This window comes from Oryctolagus cuniculus, chromosome X (assembly GCF_051225735.1).
Source record: "Oryctolagus cuniculus isolate XC-2025 breed Fujian yellow rabbit chromosome X, ASM5122573v1, whole genome shotgun sequence".
Lineage (NCBI taxonomy): Eukaryota > Metazoa > Chordata > Mammalia > Lagomorpha > Leporidae > Oryctolagus > Oryctolagus cuniculus.
The window spans coordinates 10,364,868-10,390,886 of NC_142888.1; the positions used below are offsets into that span (position 1 = coordinate 10,364,868).

At 41.0% G+C, this 26,019-nt stretch overlaps 1 protein-coding gene across 3 annotated transcripts in view; it reads left to right on the plus strand.

Annotated features, from left to right (window-relative positions):
• Nucleotides 1-26,019, plus strand: part of PDK3 (pyruvate dehydrogenase kinase 3) — a 102,571-nt gene that overhangs the window by 39,167 nt on the left and 37,385 nt on the right. For 2 of the 3 annotated variants that reach the window (XR_016228472.1, XM_089324868.1), the window contains exons 4-6: nt 2,202-2,386; nt 3,657-3,746; nt 16,422-16,499. Coding sequence is in view for 2 of the 3 variants with exons in the window: in XM_089324868.1 (XP_089180994.1) it covers nt 2,202-2,386; nt 3,657-3,746; nt 16,422-16,499 (353 nt within the window). In the remaining variant the exon portion in view is untranslated. Of the gene's footprint in view, nt 1-2,201; nt 2,387-3,656; nt 3,747-15,554; nt 15,695-16,421; nt 16,500-26,019 lie in introns of those variants that run through there. The other variant, XM_089324869.1, reaches the window with a different exon arrangement.

The window sequence follows — 26,019 nt, forward strand, 5'->3', positions numbered from 1 at the left end:
GTATCACAATAGCAGCTTTTTCTGCTCAGTGAGATCACCGGTGGGGCAACTGTGTTAGTAAAGTGAAAGAAGCTTAGAGGATAAACGTGGCGATCATAATGGTAGAGCTTAGAAGAGCCGAGATGATCGGGAAGTATTCTGAGAATTGAGCCATCGAAGTTAAGTTTCCTTTCAGACAAATTGAGATATTTCTGTACTGTAAAGAGCTGTTTTACTTTGGTAATACTTAATTTATAGATAAGTTAGAGTTTTATATAAAGGACAAATTGTTCTTTATGAAATTTCTTGTAAATAATGCTGACTTTCTAATTTCACAGTTGGCTTATTTATCTTTACTGTCAAATGAATTCACTACAGAAACATTTCATCACTAAGAAAAATGAGACTATTTGAAAGTCACCCCAAATTTCTACTACCTAGGGGCAACTGCTGTTAACATCTTCCCACTGCCCATACTTTTTTCCTAAACATGCATATTTTTAGATGTATAAAAGTCTTTACAAAATAACAATGTCTATATTACCAATCTACACTTTTATTAATAACTTAATGATATTCATATCAATAGTCCATTTATGGCTAGGTTATGCAGTTTGACCTCCTATCATTGGATTTTAGATTGATTTGTAGTTTTCTTTCTTTTTAATACAAAGTACCATCACTGATACTCTTTTTTTTTTATAAAGATTTATTTTATTTATTTGAAAGAGTTACAGAGGTAGAGACAAAGAGAGAAGTCTTCCATCTGCTTGAAATTGGGGACTTAACTTGTTGGCCTGCTGTCCCCATTAATTTGATTATTTCCCTACTGACTTGCAATGTCAATTTCTCAGTATGCTAAATTTTTGTATGTGCATACTCACTTTTTGGCCTGGTTCCAAACTTTTAATTTGATTCCATTGACTAAATTGCCTTTTTTTTTTTTTTTTTTTTTTACAGGCAGAGTGGACAGTGAGAGAGACAGAGAAAGGTCTTCCTTTTTTTTTTGCCGTTGGTTCACCCTCCAATGGCCGCCGCGGCTGGTGCGCTGTGGCCAGCGCACCGCGCTGATCCGAAGCCAGGAGCCAGGTGCCTCTCCTGGTCTCCCATGCAGGTGCAGGGCCCAAGGACCTGGGCCATCCTCCACTGCACTCCCGGGCCATAGCAGAAAGCTGGCCTGGAAGAGGGGCAACCGGGACAGAATCCGGCGCCCCGACCGGGACTAGAACCCGGTGTGCCGGCGCTGCAAGGTGGAGCATTAGCCTATTGAGCCACGGCGCTGGCCCTTTTTGTTCTTAGTTACCATTCTTAATATGTTTTCCCCTTGTGTGTCTTTTATTAAAACGATTTTTTATTTGAAAGGCAGAATGACATAGAGAGAGGGAAAGACAGAGTTGAAAGATCTTCCATCTGGTAGTTCACTCCCAAAATATCCACAACAGCCAGGGTTGGAATAGGCTGAAGCCAGGAGCTAGGAGGTGCATCTAAGTCTCTCATGTGTGTGGTAAGGACTCAAGTGCTTAGGCCATCATTCACTGCCTTCCCAGGCACATTAACAGGAAACTGCATCAGCAGCTGAGTAGCTGGGAATGGAACTGGCACTCCAATATAGGATGTGGGCATCCAAGTGGCAGCTTAATCTGTTGTGTCACGACACCTGTCCACTTGTGTGTCTTTATACTAATATGCCAGGATAGTTGAATAAATTAGTTGTCCTGTTTATATTTTATTGCTATATTTTACTGCACTGAGACATTTATTGGAAAATTTTACTCTTAAAAAATGTGACATTAGTTTTTTATTTATGGAAGCTCTGGATTTGAGGCTCCATTAAATCCTTGAAGATTTGGGGAGGATTGTCCCCATGTTATCAGGAGAAATCTTGATCTGTTCTGTAACTTTTTATTCCAGCAACATTTATAGAACCTGTACTACTTACCCAAAAACTCAGTGGATGCCTAAAAAGGTATTTGAACAGGTTTTTCTTTATTAAGACCTTTTGATTTTTTGCATTTGTGAAAGAAGACTTTCTGTAGAAATTAAGTTTCAAGCAAAATCTGGAGTAGTGCTTGAGTTTCTTGTGAGTACTTCCTGTGGCATGTAATGGGAATGATGTCTCTACATATAAAACTCCCAGCTGACAGTCTGCGAACAGAGCTGGTAAATCTGCATCCAACCTTGACATACGGGGACTGACCATGCTTTGTTTCCCTCCCTCATAGCTTTCTGCAAGTTCTGATTAAAGTCAGAAACAGGCACAATGATGTGGTTCCTACCATGGCACAAGGAGTGATTGAATACAAGGAGAAGTTTGGGTTTGATCCCTTCATTAGCAGTAACATCCAATATTTTCTGGATCGCTTTTATACCAATCGCATCTCTTTCCGCATGCTTATCAACCAGCACAGTAAGTTGGGTTTTATTGGTCCTGTTTTGGAAAGGTAACCAGAATGATTTCTCCTAAACGTTTTCCTGTTCCTTCACTTTCAGTGTACTGAGCTGTATTTTTGCCTGTAGAGATTTTATTTCTAGTTCAGTTTTTCTTAAGTGAATCCCATCTATTAAAAGATTTTAATTAGTATTGTTGATTAAAAGGGATCCTTGAAAGACTAATTCATCACTGTGCTGAGTCCAAAGACAGGCAGAGCGTCTTTATTTTACTCATTCAATTTATTGAGATAAGTGAATGTTATACAGCTATTAAGTGTGAGTTTATTTTAAATGCATATCTTTTAGAAACAGAAATGTGTGACAATTTATAGGAAAAAAACTTAAATGCTATCCAACATAAATACTAACCAGCCAGACTACTTACATAACTAAAATTTCTTTCTGATCTAAATATGTGTGTATACATTTATATGTATGTTTTTAAATCATTAATTAGGCCTATACATCACTGTTTTTCTTCACTTCAGTTAATTATGACTTTATTGGCCTAATGCCCATGTTTATCGTTTTTCATAATTAAAATCTCCCCTATTTTATTTAGGTACTTTCCTTTTGTGGAGTCTGAATTATTCTCAATTTTTCCTTCATTTAAAAATAAGTACACATACAAACATTTGCGTTGAGATTGCTTTTTTGTTTGGAGCTTCTTGTGGCTTTTATTCAGAAATAAAATTTTGCAAATCTTAAGAATTGTGAAATTATCTGAATGTACTTTTAAAAACACTTGCACAAATAATGTTTGTGTACGTGACATCGAAAAACAGTCTCCATGATGGAGGGATTTGAAATGCTGCCAGTGAAGAAGCTTTGCAGGTCTATCCAGACAGTGCAGATTGTCTTCTAAAGACTTAGTCAAGGTTGGAATCAGTGTCCAGAGTAGTGGTGAGAAGGAGGCTAAACTTGGCTAAGGGTGAAAGTCCGTTTCTTCATCCAGGTCCCATTGGGTAGGGGAGAAAGGGTTGGACACCTGGCACGTATCAGTGCTTTAAGAGCTGCTGATTGGAACTCACAGGTCTTAAAACGCACCCTTTCTCCTTCATTGGCTGATAGAGTTGCTCACCCATTGCTTGTTGCGTTATAGTGCTCTAAGTCACTGTGGATGCTAAAATGATTCTCAAAAATAAGAGATCCTCTTAAAACGTATAAAGCTCTGTATTTCTCTGCTGGACCATCGTAGCCTGCCATGTTTCAATCCTCTCCCCCTCCTCCCTTTTGTGTTTGTTTAGCACTTCTGTTTGGTGGTGACACTAATCCTGCTCATCCTAAACACATAGGAAGTATTGATCCCACCTGTAATGTGGCTGATGTGGTGAAAGGTAAGCAGTGTAATGTTATTGATTGCACTTGCAGTTCGAATGGGATTGTGGCTTATTTGAGGCAGTTTGGCTATGGGTTATGTTGCTATAATGTCTGCTGCGTCATCAGGCCACTGTGGCCCCAAGCCACTTGATCCGAATATGGAAAGTTTTTCCTGGGTGGTTCAGGAAAAGATGCATAATTCATAATGTTCAAAATATGAGTTTCTACTTGCAAGTCTTTCTCAAACAGTAAATATTAATGTAAAATTATAAATTCTCATTGCTACCATTATTAGAAAATTTCAGAGAATGCAAATCCTTCCTATAAAATGAGACTGAATTTACATGTTTGTAAAATTTAAACATCTTCCTCTCGTGCACCCCTGGTTTTAGAATCTCTGTGGCACACAGGCTTCGTGGGTCTGTTGGACATTCAGCTACACTCTATGCCAGTAGCCTCAGGGTAGACCTGAGCCCTATGGTCATAAGTCCTTGGTACCCAGGCACTTTGAATTTAAGTAGCAGTTTCCTCATCATTCATGTAAGATAAACAGTGTCTCCAGAAAGCCTGCCTGGTTGTGAGTGATCCTCCAGGTCCCTGCACCTCTAAGGTTTCTTCAGTGTTATGGTACCATGTGCAGCCTCAGCTCTCCGGACTGGGTCTCCTATGAGGGCCCTCACCTTCCTTTCTGCACTCCCAAGTATTCATGACTGCGTTCCCCGGTCTTTACCAGGCATCGTTGCTGCTGAGGGAAACCTGGGCAATTTGTTTATGCTGCCATTCCTAAGCCCAGGAAGACTTTAGGTCTTGGCTCAGCCTGTGATTGGTGAGCTGCTCTGGCTACTGTTCAGTTAGAAAATGGTTACTCAAAGCTAGTGCTGTGGTGTAAAACGTTAAGCCTCCCTGTGCAATGTTGGCATCCCGTATAGGTGTCCTTTAAGTCCCAGTGCTCCACTTCCAATCCAGCTCCCTGCTCATATGCTTGGAAAAGCAGCAGAAAATGGCCCAGGTCCTTGGGCCTGTGCCACCCACGTGGGAGACCTGGAAAAAGCTCCTGGCTCCTGACTTTGGCCTGGGCCAGCCCCGTCCATTGCAGCCACTTGGGGAGTGAACCAGCAGGTGGAAGATCTCTCTCTCTGCCTCCCTTCCTTCTCTGTATATCTACCTTTGAAATCAATAAATAAATATTAAAAAAAGAAAATGGTTAGTCACATTATTTCAGCTATAAGGTGAATAGACCCAGACTCAACCCCTTAAGAATCCCGTAGTTGCTCTCTCCCATGATAACCTTGTGATTGATCGTAACACCTGCAGGCTTCCATGGGGCAAGGGAGAAAGGATCATTCTTACCATAGCTTGTATTTTCCTTAGGCCTTAGCCCAGTGCCTGTTATGCATCAAAAAACATAATTCAGACAGTTGACTACCCCTTCGATAAAAAGGCACAAAATCAGAAAGTAAAAATATAGTATAAAACATAGCATTTGTGCCTTTTTTCTTGAACTGTAATCAATTTGTGGTCAGGGTATGTGTCTTAACTTGGTTTTGTAGCTCATGTAGAACATATTATAGTGCCTATGGAGATGATTAGTAAATATTCCTCGGTTTGATAAAATTTTAAGCCTCTTGATAATTTACTTTTTAAAAAAGCTTTATTGAGATATATAGTTCTCATATCTTAAAATGCATCCATGTTGAGTTTCACAGACTTCTGAAACTATCACCACAAGCTAGTTTTGAAATATTTTCATCACTTCAAAGAGAAACTCTAAGCCCTTTGGCAGTCACTCCCTGTGACCCTTCTTCCTGCTCTAGGTAACCATTGATCTACTTTCTGTCCATATAGATTTCCCTGCTCTGAACATTTCATATAAACAAAATCATATGATAGGTGATCTTTAATGGCTGACTTCTTTCACTTAATATAACGTTTCAAGAGTCATCTATCTTGAAGAATCCATCATACTACCATCCTTTTTATGGCTCGGACATACTCCATGGTATTGATATATCACATTTATCATTTTATCAGCTGATGGGGAATTGGGTTAGCTGGGTGACCTTGGACATGTTAGATGACCTCTGTGAGTCTGAGCTTCTTCTTCTGTAAAATGATACTATTGGTAATTCACTTGTGTATTGGGGCGAATTGAGTTACATGCGTAGAGCCCCTAACACAGTTAAGGCTGTACATAGGTTTATTAGCAGTAGTTCTTGGGCATTGGACAAGTCATTTGGCTTCTCATTTATCCCATTAGTAGTAAAGGTTGGAGCCTTTACGTTTATTTATGTGATAAATTATAAAATATTTTAAAGCCACTTTGGGCTTTCATAAGAAAATTAAAAATTTGAACACTGGTATTTCACATTAAGGAAATATTACTTATGTTTTAGGTGTGATATTGGTATTGTGGTTGCTTTCCAAAAGGAATCCTGGCTTTGAGAGAGGTATTTTCAAGTATTAACATATGGTATGAAATAATGTGGGATTTGCTTCAAAATTACACAGCGGGAAAGGAGTGAAAAATATTGGGCTTATGTTGAAAATGGCTGAGGCTATTGATGGGTGCTTGGTAATTCATTATACTCTGTACTTCAGTATCTGTGTGAAATTCATGATAAAGTTTTAAAAATATCCTTTTTACTACCTTGTTATTCTTCACAGATAAGGTCTTTTACTAATTTTTAGGGAGCTTTTACTCAAGAACCAGTACAACAAGGAGTTATATGAAACTGTTACCAGTTCCACAGAGCAGAGAGCAATCAGATTCAAAGGCACTGTAAGAGAGTTCAAGGTGGTATCTGCAGACTTGAGCCAAGGCTGCGAGAACCTTATTGTTTTACAGCACTTACTGCCAATGTTGTATTTAGTGCATATTATCTGGTTTTACATTTGTACTGAGGTTAATCTCTCTAACTGGGGTATAAATTTCTAAAGGTCTGAGATTGTCCTTAGACACACACACTTTTGCATCGTTTCTCTTAGGGACAGAAGTTGCATAACAAAAACTAGTTGAAGATGTATGTAGTTCATTTTGAAGAAAAACCTAGATGTTCGTGTCTACCCTCTACCTCATAGCCTCCTGTTTTCTTTGTCTTTTTTATTCACAATTTTAACCTTGATCCCAGATTCCTTCCCTTCTCCCCCTTCTTCTTGTATTCACAGCTGTATCTTCACTCTTTGTCCTGCCCTTTTTTACTTTGTAGCCAGTAATGTTCATAAGCTTGCTACATCTTCTGGTGAACTCATTCCCACCACTTGATCCATGTAACTGAAGCTTCGTGGCCAATCCCTCATGACAGTCACTCTCCAGCCCCCCCGGGACTCAGAATTTCACTTTCCCCAGTGTGCACAAGCTTGAGCACACACAAATACACACACACCTCCTACCCCGCAGTCATGGGGTAAAGAGGAAAGACTGGCATGTACCCTGCTTCCCACTGCGTCTTTCAAATCATGTGTTTTTTTTGGCTCAACAGCCTTGAGGACAAAATAGCGGCAGGTGGTTTCAGACTGTGAAAGTGTGTGCATGCCGTAAAGCAACATCCATGTAATCAACTTTGCTGACACCTGCTTCCCTTTGTCAGTCATGTGTACTGATACGCACAGCACACAAAGTCCTCTTGGTTTGTATATGTTTTCTAGAACGCTTTTGCACTTCCGTTTCTACCCGGCAAGTCCTATGCTTACTGGGGGGTCACTTAATTGTACCCGAACTGATCGTATAAGTTATACTACCTGTTGTGACTGCATATTCTATTTTAATATTATATAAACTGAAGAAATAGTGCTACAGAAAGAGGCTTATTACCATTAAAACCGAGTTGAATGCTTTGTAAAGACAATAAGAGGAAATCTTTTTAAAATGTAATGAAATTACTGTGAGTAAGGAATTCATTGGATTATGGGCAGCGCGGAGTGAGATTCTGAGAAGGAACCTGTATTCGGGTTGCTTCACAAGTCTCTCTACATTTAGTACACTTTAAAGACGCAGGATTGGAATTCAGAGATGTATGTGGTGTCCTCTTCGTAAGAAAGATGACTGCAAATCAATCCATATTCAGAGAAAAGGATGTGGACTTATATGACAGGATTGGCAGAGGAAAACATTGTATTTTCAAATGTGCATTTTAAGTTTACGGTTATGGTAGTAATCACATTTTATGGTTTCCTACCTTATCCCACATTTTTGTTAGTCATCCAATTTCTGTTCCTAATTGGGATGGTTAAGAGGACTAATATTGGGGCCAGCACTGTGGCGTAGCAGGTAAAGCTGTCACCTGCTGTGCCGGCATCCCATGTGGGTGCCAGTTTGAGTCCCAGCTGCTCCACTTTCCATCCTGCTTTCTGCTATAGCCTGGGAAAGCAATAGAAGATGGCCAAAGTCCTTGGGCCTCTGCACCCGTGTGGGAGACCCGGAAGACACTCCTGGCTCCTGGCTCCTGGCTCCTGGCTCCTGGCTCCACATAAGCGCAGCTCTGGCCATTGCAGCCAACTGGGGAGTGAACCAGTGGTTGGAAGATCTCTCTCTCTCTCTCTCTCTCTGCCTCTCCTTCTTTCTCTGTGTAACTCTGACTTTCAAGTAAATAAATAAATCTTAAAAAAGAGGAGTAATATCATATTACCACAACAATAGAAGTGCTCATTGAATAAAATTTAGCAAGTGTGGAGAAAGAAGAAGTAAAATTTGCCTGTTTTCATAACCCCCTGAGAACCTGACTTTTTTCTTTTTTTTTAACATTTCTCTTTTTTATATTTTACTTATTTATTTGAGAAGCAGAGTTAGAGACAGAGAGAGGGAGAGACAGAAAGGTCTTCCATCTGCTGGTTCACTCCCCAAATGGCTGCAGCAGCCTGAACTGTGCCGGTCCAAAGCCAGGAGCCAAGAGCTTCTTCCAGGTCTCCCATGCAGATGCAGAGGCCCAAGGACTTGGGCCATCTTCCACTACTTTCCCAGGCCATAGCGGAGAGCTGGATTGGAAGAGGGGCATGCAGAACTTGAACCGGTGCCCATATGGGATTCGGCACCGCAGGCAGAGGCTTAGCCCACTACACTACAGTGATGGCCCCAAGAGAACATGGTTTTATACTTTGAACTCATACCAGATTTACAGATTGGCGTGTAACCGTATATACTGTGAGCAGTCTTGGCCTCTAGGAAATGCATGGTATTTGTTGCTTTCCCATCTTCAGCACTAATGGCCATCACATACAACGTCCCTGGATGAACGTAGTACCTGACAGTAGCAGCCTCTGTCCTGCTGTCTGTATCAGGGTTGTTGGCTTCCTTCCTGTGTCTGATCTGTGATACTCATAATCTGTATACTCACATGGGTTTTCCAGCCCAGTACATATAATCTTTATCCCTCAATGATGGGTTAGTTATTTTTCCTATCATGGTAAGATGGACTAGGCAATCTAGAAGGAAACTTGAAAGATCTCCTTTTTCCCTAAAGACTAAAGCAAATTTTTAGTCAGCTTTCTGTTTCATTTCCTTTGAATTCTACTTTTGATTTTATGAGTGTCAGAATACCTAAGCAGGAGTTCTTCTTAGCTCAGAGTAAGATAGAATAAATAATACAGACAGAATCAAAGGTCAGAAGGCCTGAACATTCTTCCGTATCTTCTGGCTGAAAAGCAGTGGAGTTTCCCTCTGTAGACACCCAAGGAGAAGTGATCAGAAAGTCTCAAGCGGCCTGGGCCTCACCAGGTCTTCTCCCCTGTACCCCAAGGGGTACATGTTGCCAAGGAGAGGAAGAAATCGATGCCAGCTTCCTTGTACTCTTAGTAGAGTCTTACTACTCGCTTCCTGTGTGTAGAGCGATTGGTGTTTTGCCCCTTTCCCTTCTCTCATGACCATCTGGGGTTTCTCAGTTAATCTTCTAACTCAGTGTCCCTCTATCTAAGATTTTTTTCCTTTCTTTTATTTTATGCAGCTTGATGTAGAGGGAGTATGGTTCCAGGTTTAATGACAGCTCCACTCATGTTTTTCCCAGCTGGGAAGATCCTGCATGGTGTAAGCATAGTCAAATGGGCAGCCCAAATGAGCCTGTGTGCACACATATGTGTTTTAACAGCCTTACTGAAACGTAAGTGGACCAGCACTATTCCCATACTTAGCTCTCTTGAGACAGACTACTTTGATGTAGAAGGGTAGGGACAATATTTTTATTTTGGGCTAGACAGTTGTATAAACGTCTAAGAGTGGGGGTGCATCCTGTACAACACTAACTGAATGCGCGGAACACTGAAGCATGCCTCCTTGCTGCTTGTTTAGCACATTAATGTCTACCTTTGCACATCTGGAAATTACAGACTCCAGGTAGTGAATGCTGGAGTTAGTGTTGTGAAGCAGCTCCTAGTGCCCTTTGGGTGGTGCCTTCCACTGTGACCCTTTTCCCTCCTTTATTTGTAAGAAACCAGGAAATAAAACGAAAACTCCTGTGGTAAGATCATTTTAAAGGCACAAACTTAAATACTTGGCACAAAAATCGGCCCTCACAGTGATGTTAACTTGTCTGGGTTGTTCCTGTGTGCTATTGCTGCTTAGCATGACAGCATACAAATGGTATCCTGAGAGACTGGCATTGTTCTGGCTCAGAAATAACATCTTACACTCTCTCCTTGGGCTCTTCACGTTGTAGATAACAGAGACCCACTCATGCTAGTTCAAGAAACAGATTTATTAGAAGAACTTAGTAAATCCCATGGTAACCCAAGAACAGGAAGCACCGTTCAGTGGGAGCTGTAGAAATTGGAGTTGGGATGGCGCTGGAGTTGCCAAGTCATGGCCTCTCCACCTTTCTCTGTGCCTTCTCTGTTTATCTGTATTTTTTTTTTTTGTCTTTGCACTGGCTGATGGCTGCAGCTTCTTTAGGCGGTGTCAGACATTGCAGGCTTTCCCAGATCATGCTGACTATCCGTGTGCCCTTTTGGCTCCTGCCTTACTTGAAGATTGAGAGTATCTTCAGCCTAAATTTCCAAAGATGAATTTTAGTTGGCTTTTTTTTTTTTTTTTTGCCACGACCACAGCTTGTAGGATTGCAGTCATCCTTGAAAGATGGACTTCCCTTACCTTAGTTGTTTGGCTGCAATCTCCCCATTCTGCTGTGGTTTGAAGGTTGCAGGGGGACCTACTGCTTAAAATCACCCTGGCGGCTCCGGCTTGGGATGGGTTTTGGTAGGAAGGATGGTGACAGACATGCCTTGTTAGACTCGCTTCATCAGTTAAAAGGATTTCCGAAAAGCATCATATCGGTTCCAGGAGCTCCTTCATAAGGTAGTGTGTGGCTTAGTGTGGTCTTCATGAGCTTCCGCCGTGGTGCACTGCAGCCAGGCCAAACAGGGCAGAAGTAGTAATGCGGCCCCTCAACCTCGTCTGCAGGTGCTTGCAAAGCATTGCAGTCAGGCTGGCTCTTTGAGCAAGTGCATTTGTGGATAAAGGGGCATATCATTGGTTTTGATGAGTATGTGAGCCTCCCATCAGGTGATGGCAGAAGGGAGTCATTCTGAAACCAAGTCAAGAAGACAGCTGGGTGCATCATGCTAACAGGAGATAATATTACCTGGCTCCAAAGTGTCTCCAACTAGAAATGATCAATGAAGCAAGAAGATGTTGAGAAGGAGTAGTTTCCTTTTTTAGATGTCTTTTCTTGGGCTTATGGTTCTGAAACATTAGTTCATGTTGTTCAGATTACCTTTATGTTGTTACCAGATGACAAGAGTTACTGTGGGATTATTTTTTATTAAAAAATAAAAATTGAGGGGCCGGCACTGTGGCACACTAGGTTAATCCTCCGCCTGTGCCGCCAGCATCCCATATGGGCTCTGGTTCTAGTCCCAGTTGCTCTTCTTCCAGTCTGGCTCTCTGCTATGGCCTGGGGTAGTGGTGGAGGATGGCCCAAGTGCTTGGGCCCCTGCACCCACGTGGGAGACCAGGAGAAGCACCTGGCTCCTGCTTTGGATCGGCATAGCTCCAGCCATTGTGGCCATTTGGGGAATGAACCAATGGAAGGAAGACCTTTCTCTTTGTCTCTCTCTCTCTCACTGTCTGTAACTGTACCTTTCAAATAAATAAATAAAAAATCTTTTTAAAAAATCAAAAAATTAAAGTGTGACTTTTGTAATGCTTTATGGTACTTAAATCCTACTGTGTTCTGGCAGTGGCTTCTTCTGTTGGAGCTTTTATGTTTTTCTGTGTTTTTTTTAGGGGAATGTTGGGCATTCTAGGCACCTTCATTTTAACTTTTTGGCTCCTTCGTTTTAACTTTTTCAGCACTCATGCAAAATTCATCCTAGTCCAGCCTCTTGTAAGATATTTGTAAACTAAATGAGTAATTGCCTATATCTGGGATAGAGGCTAATATCTGATAACAGAATTCTGTGGTGAATTTTGAATAATAAAAGTCTTAACAATAGGAAAAATAATAAAATGACCTCCATAATCTATTACCTTTTCCTGTGTGTTGTTCCTTAAAACTGATTCATGACTACTTTGGATCTGTTGGGCTGGTTGCTGTGTGAACCATTACTCTACTTTGTTTTTCTTTTTCATCTGTCTGCGATTTGGATATTTTAGCCAGAGGAAGTATTCCTGTGCCATACCCACAATTTTGTTTATTACTTTATGATCAACACCTTACCACCTTTGAAAACAGTTTATTAAAATAATGAATGTTGGGTCTGGTGCTGTGGCGCAGCAGGTTAATGCCCTGGCCTGAAGCACCGGCATCCCATATGGGCGCCGGTTCTAGTCCCCGCTGCTCCACTTCCAATGTGGCTCTCTGCTATGGCCTGGGAAAGCAGCAGAAGATGGCTCAAGTCCTTGGGCCCCTGCACCTGCATGGGAGGCCTGGAGGAAGCTCCTGGCTCCTGGCTTCAGATCGGCACAGCTCCAGCTGTTGCAGCCAATTGGGGAGTGAACTATCGGATGGAGGACCTCCCTCCCCCACCCCCTCTCTGCCTCTCCTCTCTCTGTGTAACTCTGACTTTCATGTAAAAAATAAATAAATCTTTAAAAAAAAATAATAAATGTTGGCCCAGTGTTGCAGTACAGCAGGTAAAACTGCCCCCATGATGCCAGCATCCTATTGGGGTGCCACTTTGTGTCCTAGCTGCTTCACTTCTGATCCAGCTCCCTGATAATGACCTGGGAATAGCAACAGAAGATGGTCTAGGTGTTTCGGCCCCTGACACCCACGTGGGAGACCTGGAAAAAGCCCCTGGCTCCTGGCTCCAGATCGGCACAGGTCCGACCATTGCGGCCGATTGGGGAGTGAACCATCGGATGGAAGACCTCTCTCTCTCTACCCCTCCTCTCTCTGTGTAACTCTGACTTTCAAATAAATAAATAAATCTTTTTTAAAAAAAGTAGAACTTGAATTTTCTTCTAAAGATAAAGGAATTTTACAAACCAGCAATTGAATTTTGGTTGTTATGATAGTGATTTTCGTAAGCTTTTCATTTAAAAAAATTTTAAAGGTTTATTTATTTATTTGAAAGGTAGAACAACAGAGAGAAAGGGAGAGACAGAGAAAGAGGGATCTTACATCTGATGGTTCCCTCCTCAACGTCTAGGAACCTGGGACTCCATCTGGGTCTCCCATGTGGTGGCTGGGGTCCATGTTCTTGGGCCATCTTCGGCCGCTTTCCCAGGCACATTAGCAGGGAACAGGATTGGAAGTGGAGCAACTGGGACTCGAACCCACACTCACATGGGATGCCAGTGTCACAGCAGCATAACCTACTGTGCCACAACACCAGTCCCAGGCTTTTCATTTTTATATTAAATTATTCTACTTAAACATAAGTGTCCTGTTTTGTGTATATATGTGCTATGTCCAAAGCATATTGTGATGTGCAGTGGGAATTTATAAAGATGTATATCAATATACATTTTGTCAGTGATGGCTCCAAAATGCTTTTGGCTGACTGGTACGTTGTGATGTCCTGAGTTTTTCAAGGATAATCATGAACTTCTTAATTATAGCCTTGACATACTATAAATTATGATGCTTTAAAAATTCATATTCATATGTATTTTTAGGAGCCATTCTGTGTCTTTGAGTTTTCATTGGCTGTTTCTATCTGGACTCGCTGTCTTCCACGTGTTTGATTTGTGTAGCACTGGTTCTTAACAGTGACATCACAGTCATGCTACTACTGGGCAAGCTAATACCATGAAGAATTAGCACATTGGGTGGATTTAGGTTCTCTTTTATAGTGAATGGAAGATAAGTGTTTAAAAATCTTTATGATATACCTGCAGGAATTGTTTTGTGGAGATGTATTGGCTTTGTATATAGGTAATGAAGCATCATTTATAGATTTTCAGTATTTGTGAACTTGGAAGTCCATGGTCGGCTTTGTGCTATTGCGTCACTAGGTGGAGATGTAGCATTGTTTGGTGGTGTAGCCAAAGCGAAAGGAATGAGTCTTGATTTCTTTTTTCAAAGGTACTTTCCAGATATTCGATGATGTTTATTATATCCAAAAAAAATTGTCAACTAAGTATAATCTTTAATTTTAACTCTCTTTTTTCAGGGTTGAAATTCAGTCTTACTTTAATGTCTGCTTTCACATTGATCAACTCAACATTTTTTTTTCTCCTCTTACTGCTGTTTCTTCTTTGCTATTCCTCAGTATTTCATCTTGTCAGAGTTATTCTAAGGTGCCTATTTTTGGTTCTTTGTAGTGTTTAAATTCTAAAAATATAATAAAATCAGAATTTTTACTCTGAGGTCAAATATATAAAATTATAATCTGGCAGCAGTATGAGATAAGTGAGTCAAAACTCATAGTCTAAACAGTGTCCTGATCCTATCTTTGTATTACTTTAGGTTAATAATGTCATATTTTTAACATATTCAATTCTGGAGAGCTTATTATTTCCCCCTTTCTTTGTTCCTTTTGTTCTTTTTCTGTCCTCTTTAATCTTAACAAGATCTGTTCTATGCGCAGTATCGATATGGGAAATATTAAAAAAAATACAAGCCTGTCTCCAAAGAGCTGATACCCAGTGGAGAATGTTGCAAATGTGTCCATGAATCATTTTAACATAACCTGGGTCTCTGTTCTTTAGAGAGTATAAAGGTAAAACTTAAAAAAAATTCTTGTTTTTAGAAACAGTCTTACAGTTCCTTAAGTGTTTAAATGTAGCCTTACTGTGATGTGATCCAGCAGTTTTCCACTGCAAGATATATATCCAAGAGAAATGAAAGCATATGTTCACCCAAAAAGTTGGACATGAATGTTCACAGCAGCATTATTCCTAATAGCCAAACAGTGGAAGCATTCCAGGTATCTTATCAAGTGATGAAAGGATAAAGAAAAGTTGGTATATTTGTACAGTGGAATATTATACAGCAACAGAAAGGAGCCAAATACTGATCCGTGCTATTTTATATATATATATATATATCTCTCTATCTGTCTATCGATCTATCTATCTGACTGTTGAAAACATTGTTAAGTGAATGAAGCCAGTCACAATAGACTATATATTATATGATTTCATTTATATGACATGTCCAGAATAGCAAATCTGTAGAGACCAGGAAGACCTGTGGTTGCCTAGGGCTGGGTAGAGGGGAGTGACTGCTAATCAGTGTGAGCTTCTTTTCATAGTGATGAAAATGTTGTTAACTTAATGGTGGTGAGGGTTGCACAACTTGGCAAATGTACTGAAAGCCACTGAGTTGTGTGTGCAGTCCAAATTGGTGAATTGTATGGTATAAGAATTACATCTTAATAAAGTTTTTAAAGTACATTATAAAAAAGTTTAAGATGTCAGACCTAGTAATATTCATTAACCATCATCTGTACAGGTGCTATACCGAGTTCTGTGCAAATTACCACACAAGTGGAAGACACAGATCCTGACCTCAGATTATTTACAGGTCAGGGGAAAAGGCGCACATGCAATGTGTCGTGGTGTATCTTTGTTTTCTGACTCTGTTGCCTGTCTTTTGAACCTCCTGCATTCCCTCTTCCAGCTTTTTCTGTCATGTACCTCAGAATCGCCAATTGTTCGTTTCATAACCTAACTTTTAAGAAAACTTGGAAATGAATTATACCCTTTCTCCTTTCGAAAGAGAACTGTTGTTCCTCCGTCTTTGATAGTGTCAGCCCCAACCTGTACCTTTAACTTTAGAGGATGTTTTAAAGCAGCAGTGGTGTTACTAATAACTGAAATTTCACGACTCACAGAAACCATTCATTCAGCAAATTCTTACTGATGTTTCATTTACAAATAGCGCCATCAAACCATAAGGCTGCTAGCATTGTTTAGAAAAATTACAACAAATAGGTTTTTGCTACAAGTTTATTAGGTTGCATGGCATTCAGAAGCATAGTCTTGAATTCATAGACTTACATGAAAAATAACTTGTAGGGATATTTAAACAATTGTGTGCTTGGTATGGGGCTAGCTAGCTGTATTGTCCATCTATTCTAATATTTTGACATGGTTGTGGTCATTAAGACTTTAAGGAAATAGAAATTTACTTTAGTTACATTAATTCTATTAAAGCCAAAAAGACTATTTTTTAGGAGATGCAGTCAATGAATTCTAAGCCCACTAATTTAGAGAGTTTGTTTAATACGTGTGTGTGTGTGTGTGTGTGTGCGCACATATATATGTACTTATGCCTATATTATTAGTGCAGCAGCTTAACCTTCTGTTTTCTTTGCAGATGCATATGAGACAGCCAAGATGCTGTGTGAACAATATTACTTGGTAGCTCCAGAGCTGGAAGTTGAAGAATTCAATGGTAAAAGAAAAATAATTTTAACTCTAAATTCCAAGAAGCTAACCAAAAAACTGATTATACCTGAGTTTTATTTCACTGATATCATAGATCTATGCTGCCTTTTCATCTTTTATCTCTTGAGAAACTTTGTGCAAACCTTTGATCAAACAGGTATATTGTTGTAAAGAGATGTTGCATGAAAATTGGAATGTATTAGACCTCAACATTCTTGGAACAGAAGTAATCAAGGTAAAAAATGTACAAGGGAGGCAGGTTTTGAGGTACAAGGGGTTAGGCTTCTGCTTGGAACACCTGCATCCCATATTAGAGTGCCAGTTTGAGTCTCAGCCACTCTACTACTTGTTTTGTTTTTTTTTTAAAGAATTATTTATTTATTTATTTGAAGGCAGAGTTACAGAGAGGCAGAGAGAGGTCTTCCATCCACTGGTTCACTTCCTAGAGGCGCACCAATCTGAAGCCAGGAACCAGGAGCTTATTCCAGGTCTCCCACGCAGGCGCAGGGGCCCTTGGGCCATCTTCTACTGCTTTCCCAGGCCATAGCAGAGAGCTGGATGGGAAGTGGAACAGCCGGGACTCAAACTGGCACCCACATGGGATGTTGCAGCTTTACCTGCTACTCCACAGCACCAGCCCCTCAGCTACTCTACTTCTGATTCAGCTTCTTATTAATGCACCTGGGAAGGCAGCAGATGACGGCCCAAGTACCTGGGTCACTGAGACCCACAAGGGAGAGACCTGCATGGAACTCTGGACTCCTGACTTCAGCCTGGCCCAGCCCTGGCTGTTGTGAGGATTTAGGGAGTGAACCAGTGGATGCAAGATCTCTCTCTCTCTCTCTCTTTATCTCTTCCCCCATCTCTCATCACTCTGTATTTCACATAAATAAATAAAATAAATGTTGTCAAAAATACACAAAGATATAAATAGAGTTCTCAAAATAACAAAAGCAAGCAGTCAGTAAAAATGAAAGGAATGCAAACACAATCAAAGAGAAATGCCATTTTTCTCATTCAAGATGACAGCAAGTACAATATCTTAATACTTTGTGCTCAGAAAAATACTCTTACCAGCACATGTATTTCATTTATATGTTTAAATTGGTATAGCCTTTCTTAGAAATGCTAACAATGTCCTTTCTCCTTGGCCAAGTAAATTAAATTAATCATAGTCATGCTCTTTGGTTCAGTAAATTAAACTTTAGAAAAATTATAAGAAAATAGAGATGTGCACAGATTATGTACAACACAAATGATAATAGTTTTCTTACAGAGAAAATCTAGTAAGAAAAAAACCATTTTCCATAATAGAGGATTTTTTTAAATGAATTGTGGTATACTCATAAGATAGAATACTACACAACTATTGAGAATAATGCTTTACAAAAATAATGTATGGAAAACATTGGATTTTGTAAGAGATTTAATTTCTTTATTTGAAAGGCAAAGTGTCAGAGAAAGAAGGAGACAGAGAGATCTTCCATCCACTGGTTCACTCACCAGATAGCCACAAGGGTCGAGGCTGGGCCAGGCCAAAGCCAGGAGCCTGAAACTCCATCCTGGTCTCCTATGTGGATGTGTTGGCAGAGGTCCAATAACTTGGGCCACTTTTGCTTTCCCAGGAGTATTAACAGGGATCTGGATTGGAAGCTGAGCAGCCAGGACTTGAACTGGCGCCTGATACATGACATTGGCATTGGAGGTGGTGACTTAACCCATGACTCCACAATGCTGGCCAAAAAGTTGGAATTTTTAAAAAAGATTTATTTATTTATGTATTTATTTGAAAGGCAAAATCAGAGATTGAGAGAGAGGCAGAGAGGTAGAGAGAAATATTACATCCGCTGTTTCACTCCCCAAATGGTTTCAATAGTCGGTGCTGGAGTGATTCAAAGCCACGATCTTTTTCTGGGTCTTCCACGTGAGTGCAGGGACCCAAGTACTTGCGTCATATTTTTTAAAAAATTATTTATTTATTTTATTTGAAAGTCAGAGTTAAACCCAGAGAAAAGGAGACACACACAGAGAGAGAAAGGTCTTCCTTCCACAATTGGCCACAACGCCCAGAGTTGTGCTGATCTGAAGCCAGGAGCTTCCTCTGGGTCTTCCCATGTGGGTGCAGGGGCCCAAGGACTTGGGCCATCTTCTACTGCTTTCCCAGGCCACAGCAGGAGCTGGATCAGAAGTGGAGCAGCTGAGACTCAAACTGGCACCCATATGGGATGCCGGCACTGCAGGCAACGGCTTTACCTGATGTGCCACAACGCTGGCCCTGGTTTATCTTCAGCTGCTGTTCCAGGCACATAGGCAGGGAGCTGGATCAGAAGTGGAATAGCTGGGACTTGAACTGGCACCTATATGGGATGGCAGTGCTACAGGCGGTGGCTTTCCCCACTATGCCACAGCACTGGTCCCCAAAGTTGAATTTTTTTAAGCACAGGATATACAAGTTTGTGATCTTACAACTTTATTGGGAAATATTTAGAAAGATTTCATACTACCAAAATACAAACAACAGCTCGCTGTATAGTAGAGTTATAGTTGATTTTTGTATTTATCATATGGTTCTGTATTTACTTTTTGTTACTTTTGTATTTTATTTGTAAATTACAAAGGAAACATGTACATTGTAAAAACACAAATACAGAAATGTGAGTAAAAAGTGAAAATCCTTGCCACTCTCTCAGTCCCATATAAAGCTTTATTTTTTACATAAATGGGATTGAAACTATACATGTCTTGTAACTTGGTTTTTATACTGCAGCCTGAAGATCTTTAAATATATTAATGTTGCTCAGAGATTACCCCTAGTGTAGATAACCATGATTTAACCATTTCCCTGTGGGCTTACACATAGGATTTCTAATTTTCCCATGTTGTGTATCATGACCAATGAAAGTGTGTGTGTGTGTATGTAGAATGGGAAAAGTTGTGAATATGTGGGAGCATTTCTTTTTGTTTATTTATTTATTTGAGAGGCAGAGTTAATCACACACACACAGGAGAGACAGAGAGCTTCCATCTTCTGGTTTATTCCTTAAATGGCTACAACCGCTGGGGCTGGGCCAGGCTGAAGCCAGGAGCCAGGAGCTTCTTCTAGATCTCCCATGTGGGTACAGGTGCCCAAGCACTTGGGGAATCTTCTGTTGCTTTCCCAGGTACATCAACAGGGAGCTGGATCGGAAGTGGAGTAGCCAGGACTTGAATTGACACCCATATGGGATGCTGGCATTGTGGACAATGGCTTAACCCATTATGCTACAACACTGGCCATCTCCCCTTTTTTATTTAGGAAATATTTCTATAGGTTAGATCTCTAAATGAACAATGACTGACTCTTGTTTTTTAAAAATTTATTTAGTTTAAAGACATAGAGAGAGGCAGACACAGAGATATCTTCTATCTACTGATTCACTGTCCAAAGCTTGCAACAGCTGGTGCTGGGCCAAGCTGAAGCCAGAAGCCTGGAATTTAATCCGGGTCTCCCACAAAGGTGCCAGGGACACAAGCAGTTGGGCAGTCACTTGATACCTCCCAGAGTGCACATTAGCAAGAAGCTGGATCAGAAGTGGAGACAATACTCGAGACCAGGGACTCCTATACAGGATGAGAGCACCCCAAGCAGTGTCTTAACTGCTGTGCCAAATGTCTACCCCAGTTACTGAGTCTTAAGTTGTGGGCATTTACAATCAAAGTTAAAAACCAAATTTCCTCTCAAAAAAATACCAAAAGTTTTTTCTCTTATAATGAGAGCAAAAAGGTAGCCTTCACATTTCTACTAGGCGGTCTGATCCGCAAGCCGCTTTCAGAGTCTGGTTGTTTCCCTGAGAAGAGTTGTGTTCCCATCTGGCATAAATACACAACCAGAACTCAGTGGACTTGGCTTGAATATTCCACTTTAGAAACATCTTAATCTTAATCTTAATCTTAATCTTCTTCCTACTGGCCGTGCAGGACCTGACCTAACCATCCAGATGTGTGTCTCAAACAAGCCTCTTCTTGCTGTCCCAGGCCAGTTGTGTCAGCACATTCCTTCCCAGCAAGGCACCCAATATGACAGAAGCTTTGCAGCTATTTTTGGTGGTATCTCATGAGTGCTCTAAGCCCCCTTTTTGTCACATTTATAAAAAAGATTTTTATTTATTTATTTGAAAGGTCAAGTTACAGAGTGAGAGAGAAATATCTGCTATCTGCTAGTTCACTCCTGAAATGGCACAATGGCCAGGGCTTGACCAGGCCAAAGCCAGGAGCCAGGAGTTCATCCAACTCTCCCATATGTCTGACCAGGGCTCAGGCACTTAGACCATATTCTGCTCCTTTTCTCATGCCCTTAGCAGTGAGCTGGATCAGAAGTGAAGCAGCCTGGACTTGAACCAGTGTCCATATGGGATCACAGGTGGCAGGTTCACCCACAATGCCGGGCCTTATGTCACATTTTGAAGTTCCCTTTCCCATCACTGAGATAAGTGATGGTAGTTATAGATTCCTGTTGCTTTGGGGAATGTAGTTATGAGTTCTGTTGTTATTCCTCGAACTTCAAAGCCCTTTGTCCGAACGATGAAGGGAGTGCTTTAGTTCTCAGAAGTGCCATATTAGAGCCATAGGCTGGATGCTGATCCTGAACATCTTACTTAGATTCTTTTGCTTTAGAATGAGACAGCATGTGTGTCCCACAGTGACAGCTGATTCCAGGTTAGTGTAGGGAGGAGTCAGATCCAGATGCATGTAGATCCAGAGCTTGTCTGATGGAGGACAGCATCCCCATGCAGGATGCTTTCAGACCACTGAGTGCCTTTCATAACAGGGTGCTGCCACATGCTGCTCTGCCTTCAGCAAGGTCACAGTTAACCCCAAACGACAATTTGTTGCTACCTGAAGACCTAGGTTCTGTTTCTTTCACGTTTTCTATTTTGTGTCTGAACTTGGTTTTTTGTTCTCCCTTTCCCTGTGTAGAGCCCCAAGAGGATAGTAACTGGGACTACCTGGAATGCCATCAGGATTGTGCATCATTAGTATAATTCTGACTGTAGGGGGCAAGCTGACATTAATTTCCTTCGTTGTCCTTTCCTTAGCTCATTTGACAGATACCATCTGACTAGCCATCTGTGGCAACCCGTGGTCAGTTTTTCCGAAGGCAGGAAACAGTTTCATCACACTTGTGCATATTCTCTTGCTTTTCTTATTCAGTTGCCAAAATATTAAGCAAATAACCATTTTCCTTACCTTTTTTCTATTTGTGGTAGACAGTGTGATTTAGCAGCAAAGTGTGAGCTTACCAGATAGTGGAAATCCTGGTTCCGACACTTCTGCAGCGTAGGCTTTGAACAAATCACTGCGCCTCTGCAACGCTCAGCTTCCTCATCTCTGAGCTCGTCTTGCTGGGCTGTGGAAGGAGAGCGTCGCTAGGGCCTTAAATATTGCATCGGCAACATACTGAATACCTAGTAAAGGGTGGCTACTGGGAGTCAGTGTTGTCACCACTTGCATTTTTTCACCATTTCTACATTAGTCATTCCTGTCGAGAGGGCACTTCGTAGCTTTGGATTTGGTGGGAAACGTGAACATTTTAATTTCTATATGTATATTTTGTTTTTAAAGGGCTCACAGAAAAGGTGTGTGTCTTTCCTGGCATCTTTGACCTCTGGTGTCTCCATATAGGAAACTTGTATGCATACTTTCAGTAAAGTTTTCTATATAGTGGAATAGCTATTACTGATTGCTCTGTCAGCACTATAGAAATTAATGTTTAGTAATGCTGAAACCAAGACTTATGGACTACTTTCTATATGGAAGGCTCTGTGTATACCAACTCATCACCATTATCGCACTTAATATTTCTGTTCAACCAGTGAGATACATACTGTATTCATTTCAGAAATGGAACCCTGAGCCCAAATGGGTTAATATCTCTTAAAATAGCTATCCAATGCCAAAGTCTGGTCTTGAACCCAGTATAACTTTGAACCATACCATATACCTGTTTCTCATAGCCTTCTCCATTGACTTTGGGTATAAATGAACCACTTTAAGTCTACTGCTGTATTTTTTTTTATCTTTTATTTAATGAATATAAATTTCCAAAGTACGACTCATGGGTTACAATGGCTTCCCCCCCCATACCGTCCCTCCCACCCACAACCCTCCCCTTTCCCACTCCCTCTCCCCTTCCATTCACATCAAGATTCATTTTCGATTATCTTAATATACAGAAGATCTGCTGTATTTTAAATGCATTTTTTCCTGGTTAGCTCTCAGGGTTTTTTTCCTATTCAGTTAGAAGAACCATCTGAGAATAAAATTCCTTTAGTCTATGTACAGTACTATTGGTATTTATGCTGTTTCAACTAATGGTATTTGGAACAGTGGCTGTGCCAAATAGACTTTTATTTTTTGAATCTTGAGCATGAAAAAGATGAACCATTTTTTCTTTTGACTTTTAAAAATGTACTCTTATGTGGAAAATTCATATTCCATTTGTGTTTTATTTCAAAAGTCAACAGACATCTATTAAGCACCCACTAGTTAATAACTATTAGATCCAGGATTACCGAAGAGGGGAAGAGTCATGGGCAAAAACATTTTATGTGGTTTTAAAAGGAAGGAAAGAAATCTAAAGTGTAATGTTTCCAAAGAAAAGTGCAAGTAATTGAGCAAGCCCTTAAATGGCTCCTAGAGAATGTTGTTTGAACTTTTAAAAAAAATCTGTAAAAGGCATTTTCATTTCCTTGAGATTTGGAGCGAAAATGTTAAATTCTGAAGACTGTATACGTACATAATCATACCTTTTGGTAAGAGCTAGACTAAGCACACAGCTTGCTCCACAGGCTCCATTCAAATGGCAGCAGAGGGGGCTGGCACTGTGGTGTAGCGGGTAAAGCCACTGCCTGCAGTGCCCGCATCCCACATGGGCATTGAGTCCGGTCCACTCCACTTCTGATCCAGCTCTCTGCTATGGCCTGGGAAAGCCAGTGCAAGAAGGCCCAAGTCCTTGGGCCCCTGCACCCGCATGGGAGGCCAGGAAAAAGCTCCTGGCTTCTGGCTCCTGGCTCCTGGCTTTGGATCGGCGCAGCTCCGGCCATTGCAGCCATCTGGGAAGTGAACCAGTGGATGGAAGACACCTCTCTATCTCTCTTTCTCTCTTTCTCTCTGTGTGTGTGTGCCTCTATCTCTGTGTAACTCTGCTTTTCAAATAAATAAATAAATCTTTTTTTAAAAATGACAGTAAGGGAATCCAAAGGAAAACAACCAGGGAAACCAGAGGTCATTCATCAGTGGACCATTCCCTTAGTCCATTCAGGCTGCCATGACAAAAATACCAGAGATTGGTGGCTTAAACAACAGACACAGATGTCTGACAGTTCTGGAGGGTGAGAAATCAAGTTCAAGGTGCACACAGATTTGGTTTCAGGTGAGAGCCCGCTTTAGTGGTTCATAGACAACTTCTCTTGGCATCCTCATGTGGAAGAAGGACTGAGGCAGCTCTTGAGGTCTCTTTTATGAGATTTCCAGTCTCATGATCTGATCACCTCCACAAGACCTTACCTCCTAAGAACCATCACTTAAGGGAGTGGTTTCCAGTGTACAAATTTTGGGGGGACACAGTCCATAACAACCATTAATCCCAAATCCTGAAGGACAGTCACTGGGTTGAAGTGTGCTGGTTAATGAGACAGAGCAGAGGCAGCCACACAGCAGGGATGGCGACCAGTTAGCTGAGGGTTGTCCTGGAGGGACCCTAGGGGCAGTGCTGACAGTGAAAATGGAAAGCCACATGGTTGGGGTTAACTGAAGGCTTGATCTAAGAAAGAGCATGGAGGGATGAGAGCGAGAACAATATGACTCTGGCTAGGCTCTGCCAGCTGATGCCAAATAATACTACTTTGTTCAAGGACAATCTGAGAAGAGCTGGGGTTGTTCATGTTTGGGTTGTTATGTCAGTGTAAATCTCTCTTCATTTGAACATTTGGACGCCCCTCTGATCAGAGGCTGGCTGACAACCTGCTCCTCCAAAAAGCCAGTTAGAAGTCTTAAAAAAGTCCAGGATCTTAAAAAGGTCTGGATCTTAAAAAGATCCAGAGATCTTCAGGTCAACCTTCCCATTTAGGGGAGAGCCCCGGGGGGGGGGGGGGGGATGAAAACTAGCTACCTTGAATGATGAATGCTACAACCAAGCTGTATCAGACTTTGGTCAAAAAGTGAGCAGCATGAATGAAATCTAACTGGCTTTAAACTTACCAGCAGCGCTGTTATTGCCAGAAGCCCCTTCCAAATTCTGAGAAAATGATTTCAAATCTAGAATCCTCTACCTAGCCAAGCCTTCAGTTGAGTCAAAGGTGTAAGCATTGAGAAATGGGTCTTCCATGCTCATTTCCATGACGTAGACTTCTGACTGACTCAATGGGAGGAAAAACAACTTTAGGGTGATGGCAGTGCAGAATTCTGGCAAACAATCTATTCTAATTTGCAAAATCTATGAAAAATGGCCTGGATACCATGCAATCGAATGAGAAACTGGAAGATCTAAATGATATGGTAAGGGAAGCAGGCTTCTTGTCCAGACACCCAAAAGGAGGTGTAGAAACTCCAGGAAAAATATAAAACTGTGAGAAAGATGTGGACTAAATATGAAGCAACCCGAGAGAGTAGCATGATACTGAGCAGTTGCTGTGATTTCAATGTGGTTTGCTCAGGAGTGGGTCATGTGCAGGAGGCTTGGCTCCTAGTGTGGTGGTGTTGAGGTGATGGAACCTTTAAGAGGCAGAGTGTAATGGAAGGTGGTTAGGTCATTGAGGCGGGGCCAGCCTCGGAAGGGATTGCTGTAGTTCTTGTGAGACTCTGGTTAGATCTCGTGAGAGTAGGTGGTTATAATGCAAGTCCGTCCCATGCTTGGCCCCCCTCATGCAGCTGTTGCCCTTTCTGCTCCTCCATTTTGTTCTAATGTAGCCAGAGGGGTCTTCACTGGAGTGCAAACAGATGGGGCCACCTGATCTTAGACTTCCAACCTCCAAAACTGTAAGCTAAATGAATTTTTTTTTTATTTTACAAAGTACCAAACCTCGGGTATTTTGTTATAGCAGTAGAAAACAGACAAAAACAAAGAGTACAAGGGTACTTTAAAGGAATTTTATTTGAGTACAAAAATTTTCAAAAATCCATGCACATGAGGGGGTCTTCAGAAAGTTCATGGGAAATATATATGAAAGAACTATGCTTAGATTTCACCATCTTTTCTTGTACCAAAAGAGACTTATCTTTTGAATTCCATTTTTCCATTAACATTTTGAAGTACCCTAATATAAAGAGAATTCATTTCACCTTAAGGCTGAAAATATTCTCCTAGTGACACATGAGTCTTCAGACTCTTAAGGAAGGGAATGTTGTCCAGGTGTACTGTTGTGCCAGCTCTGTAGTGATCAAAATTTGCATAGCTATAATGTCAACAATACTATTGATTTTCAACTTTGTTAAAAGATTGTATAGGCAACATACAGAACAGTTAATTAGGGTTACAGAAAAGAATGTAA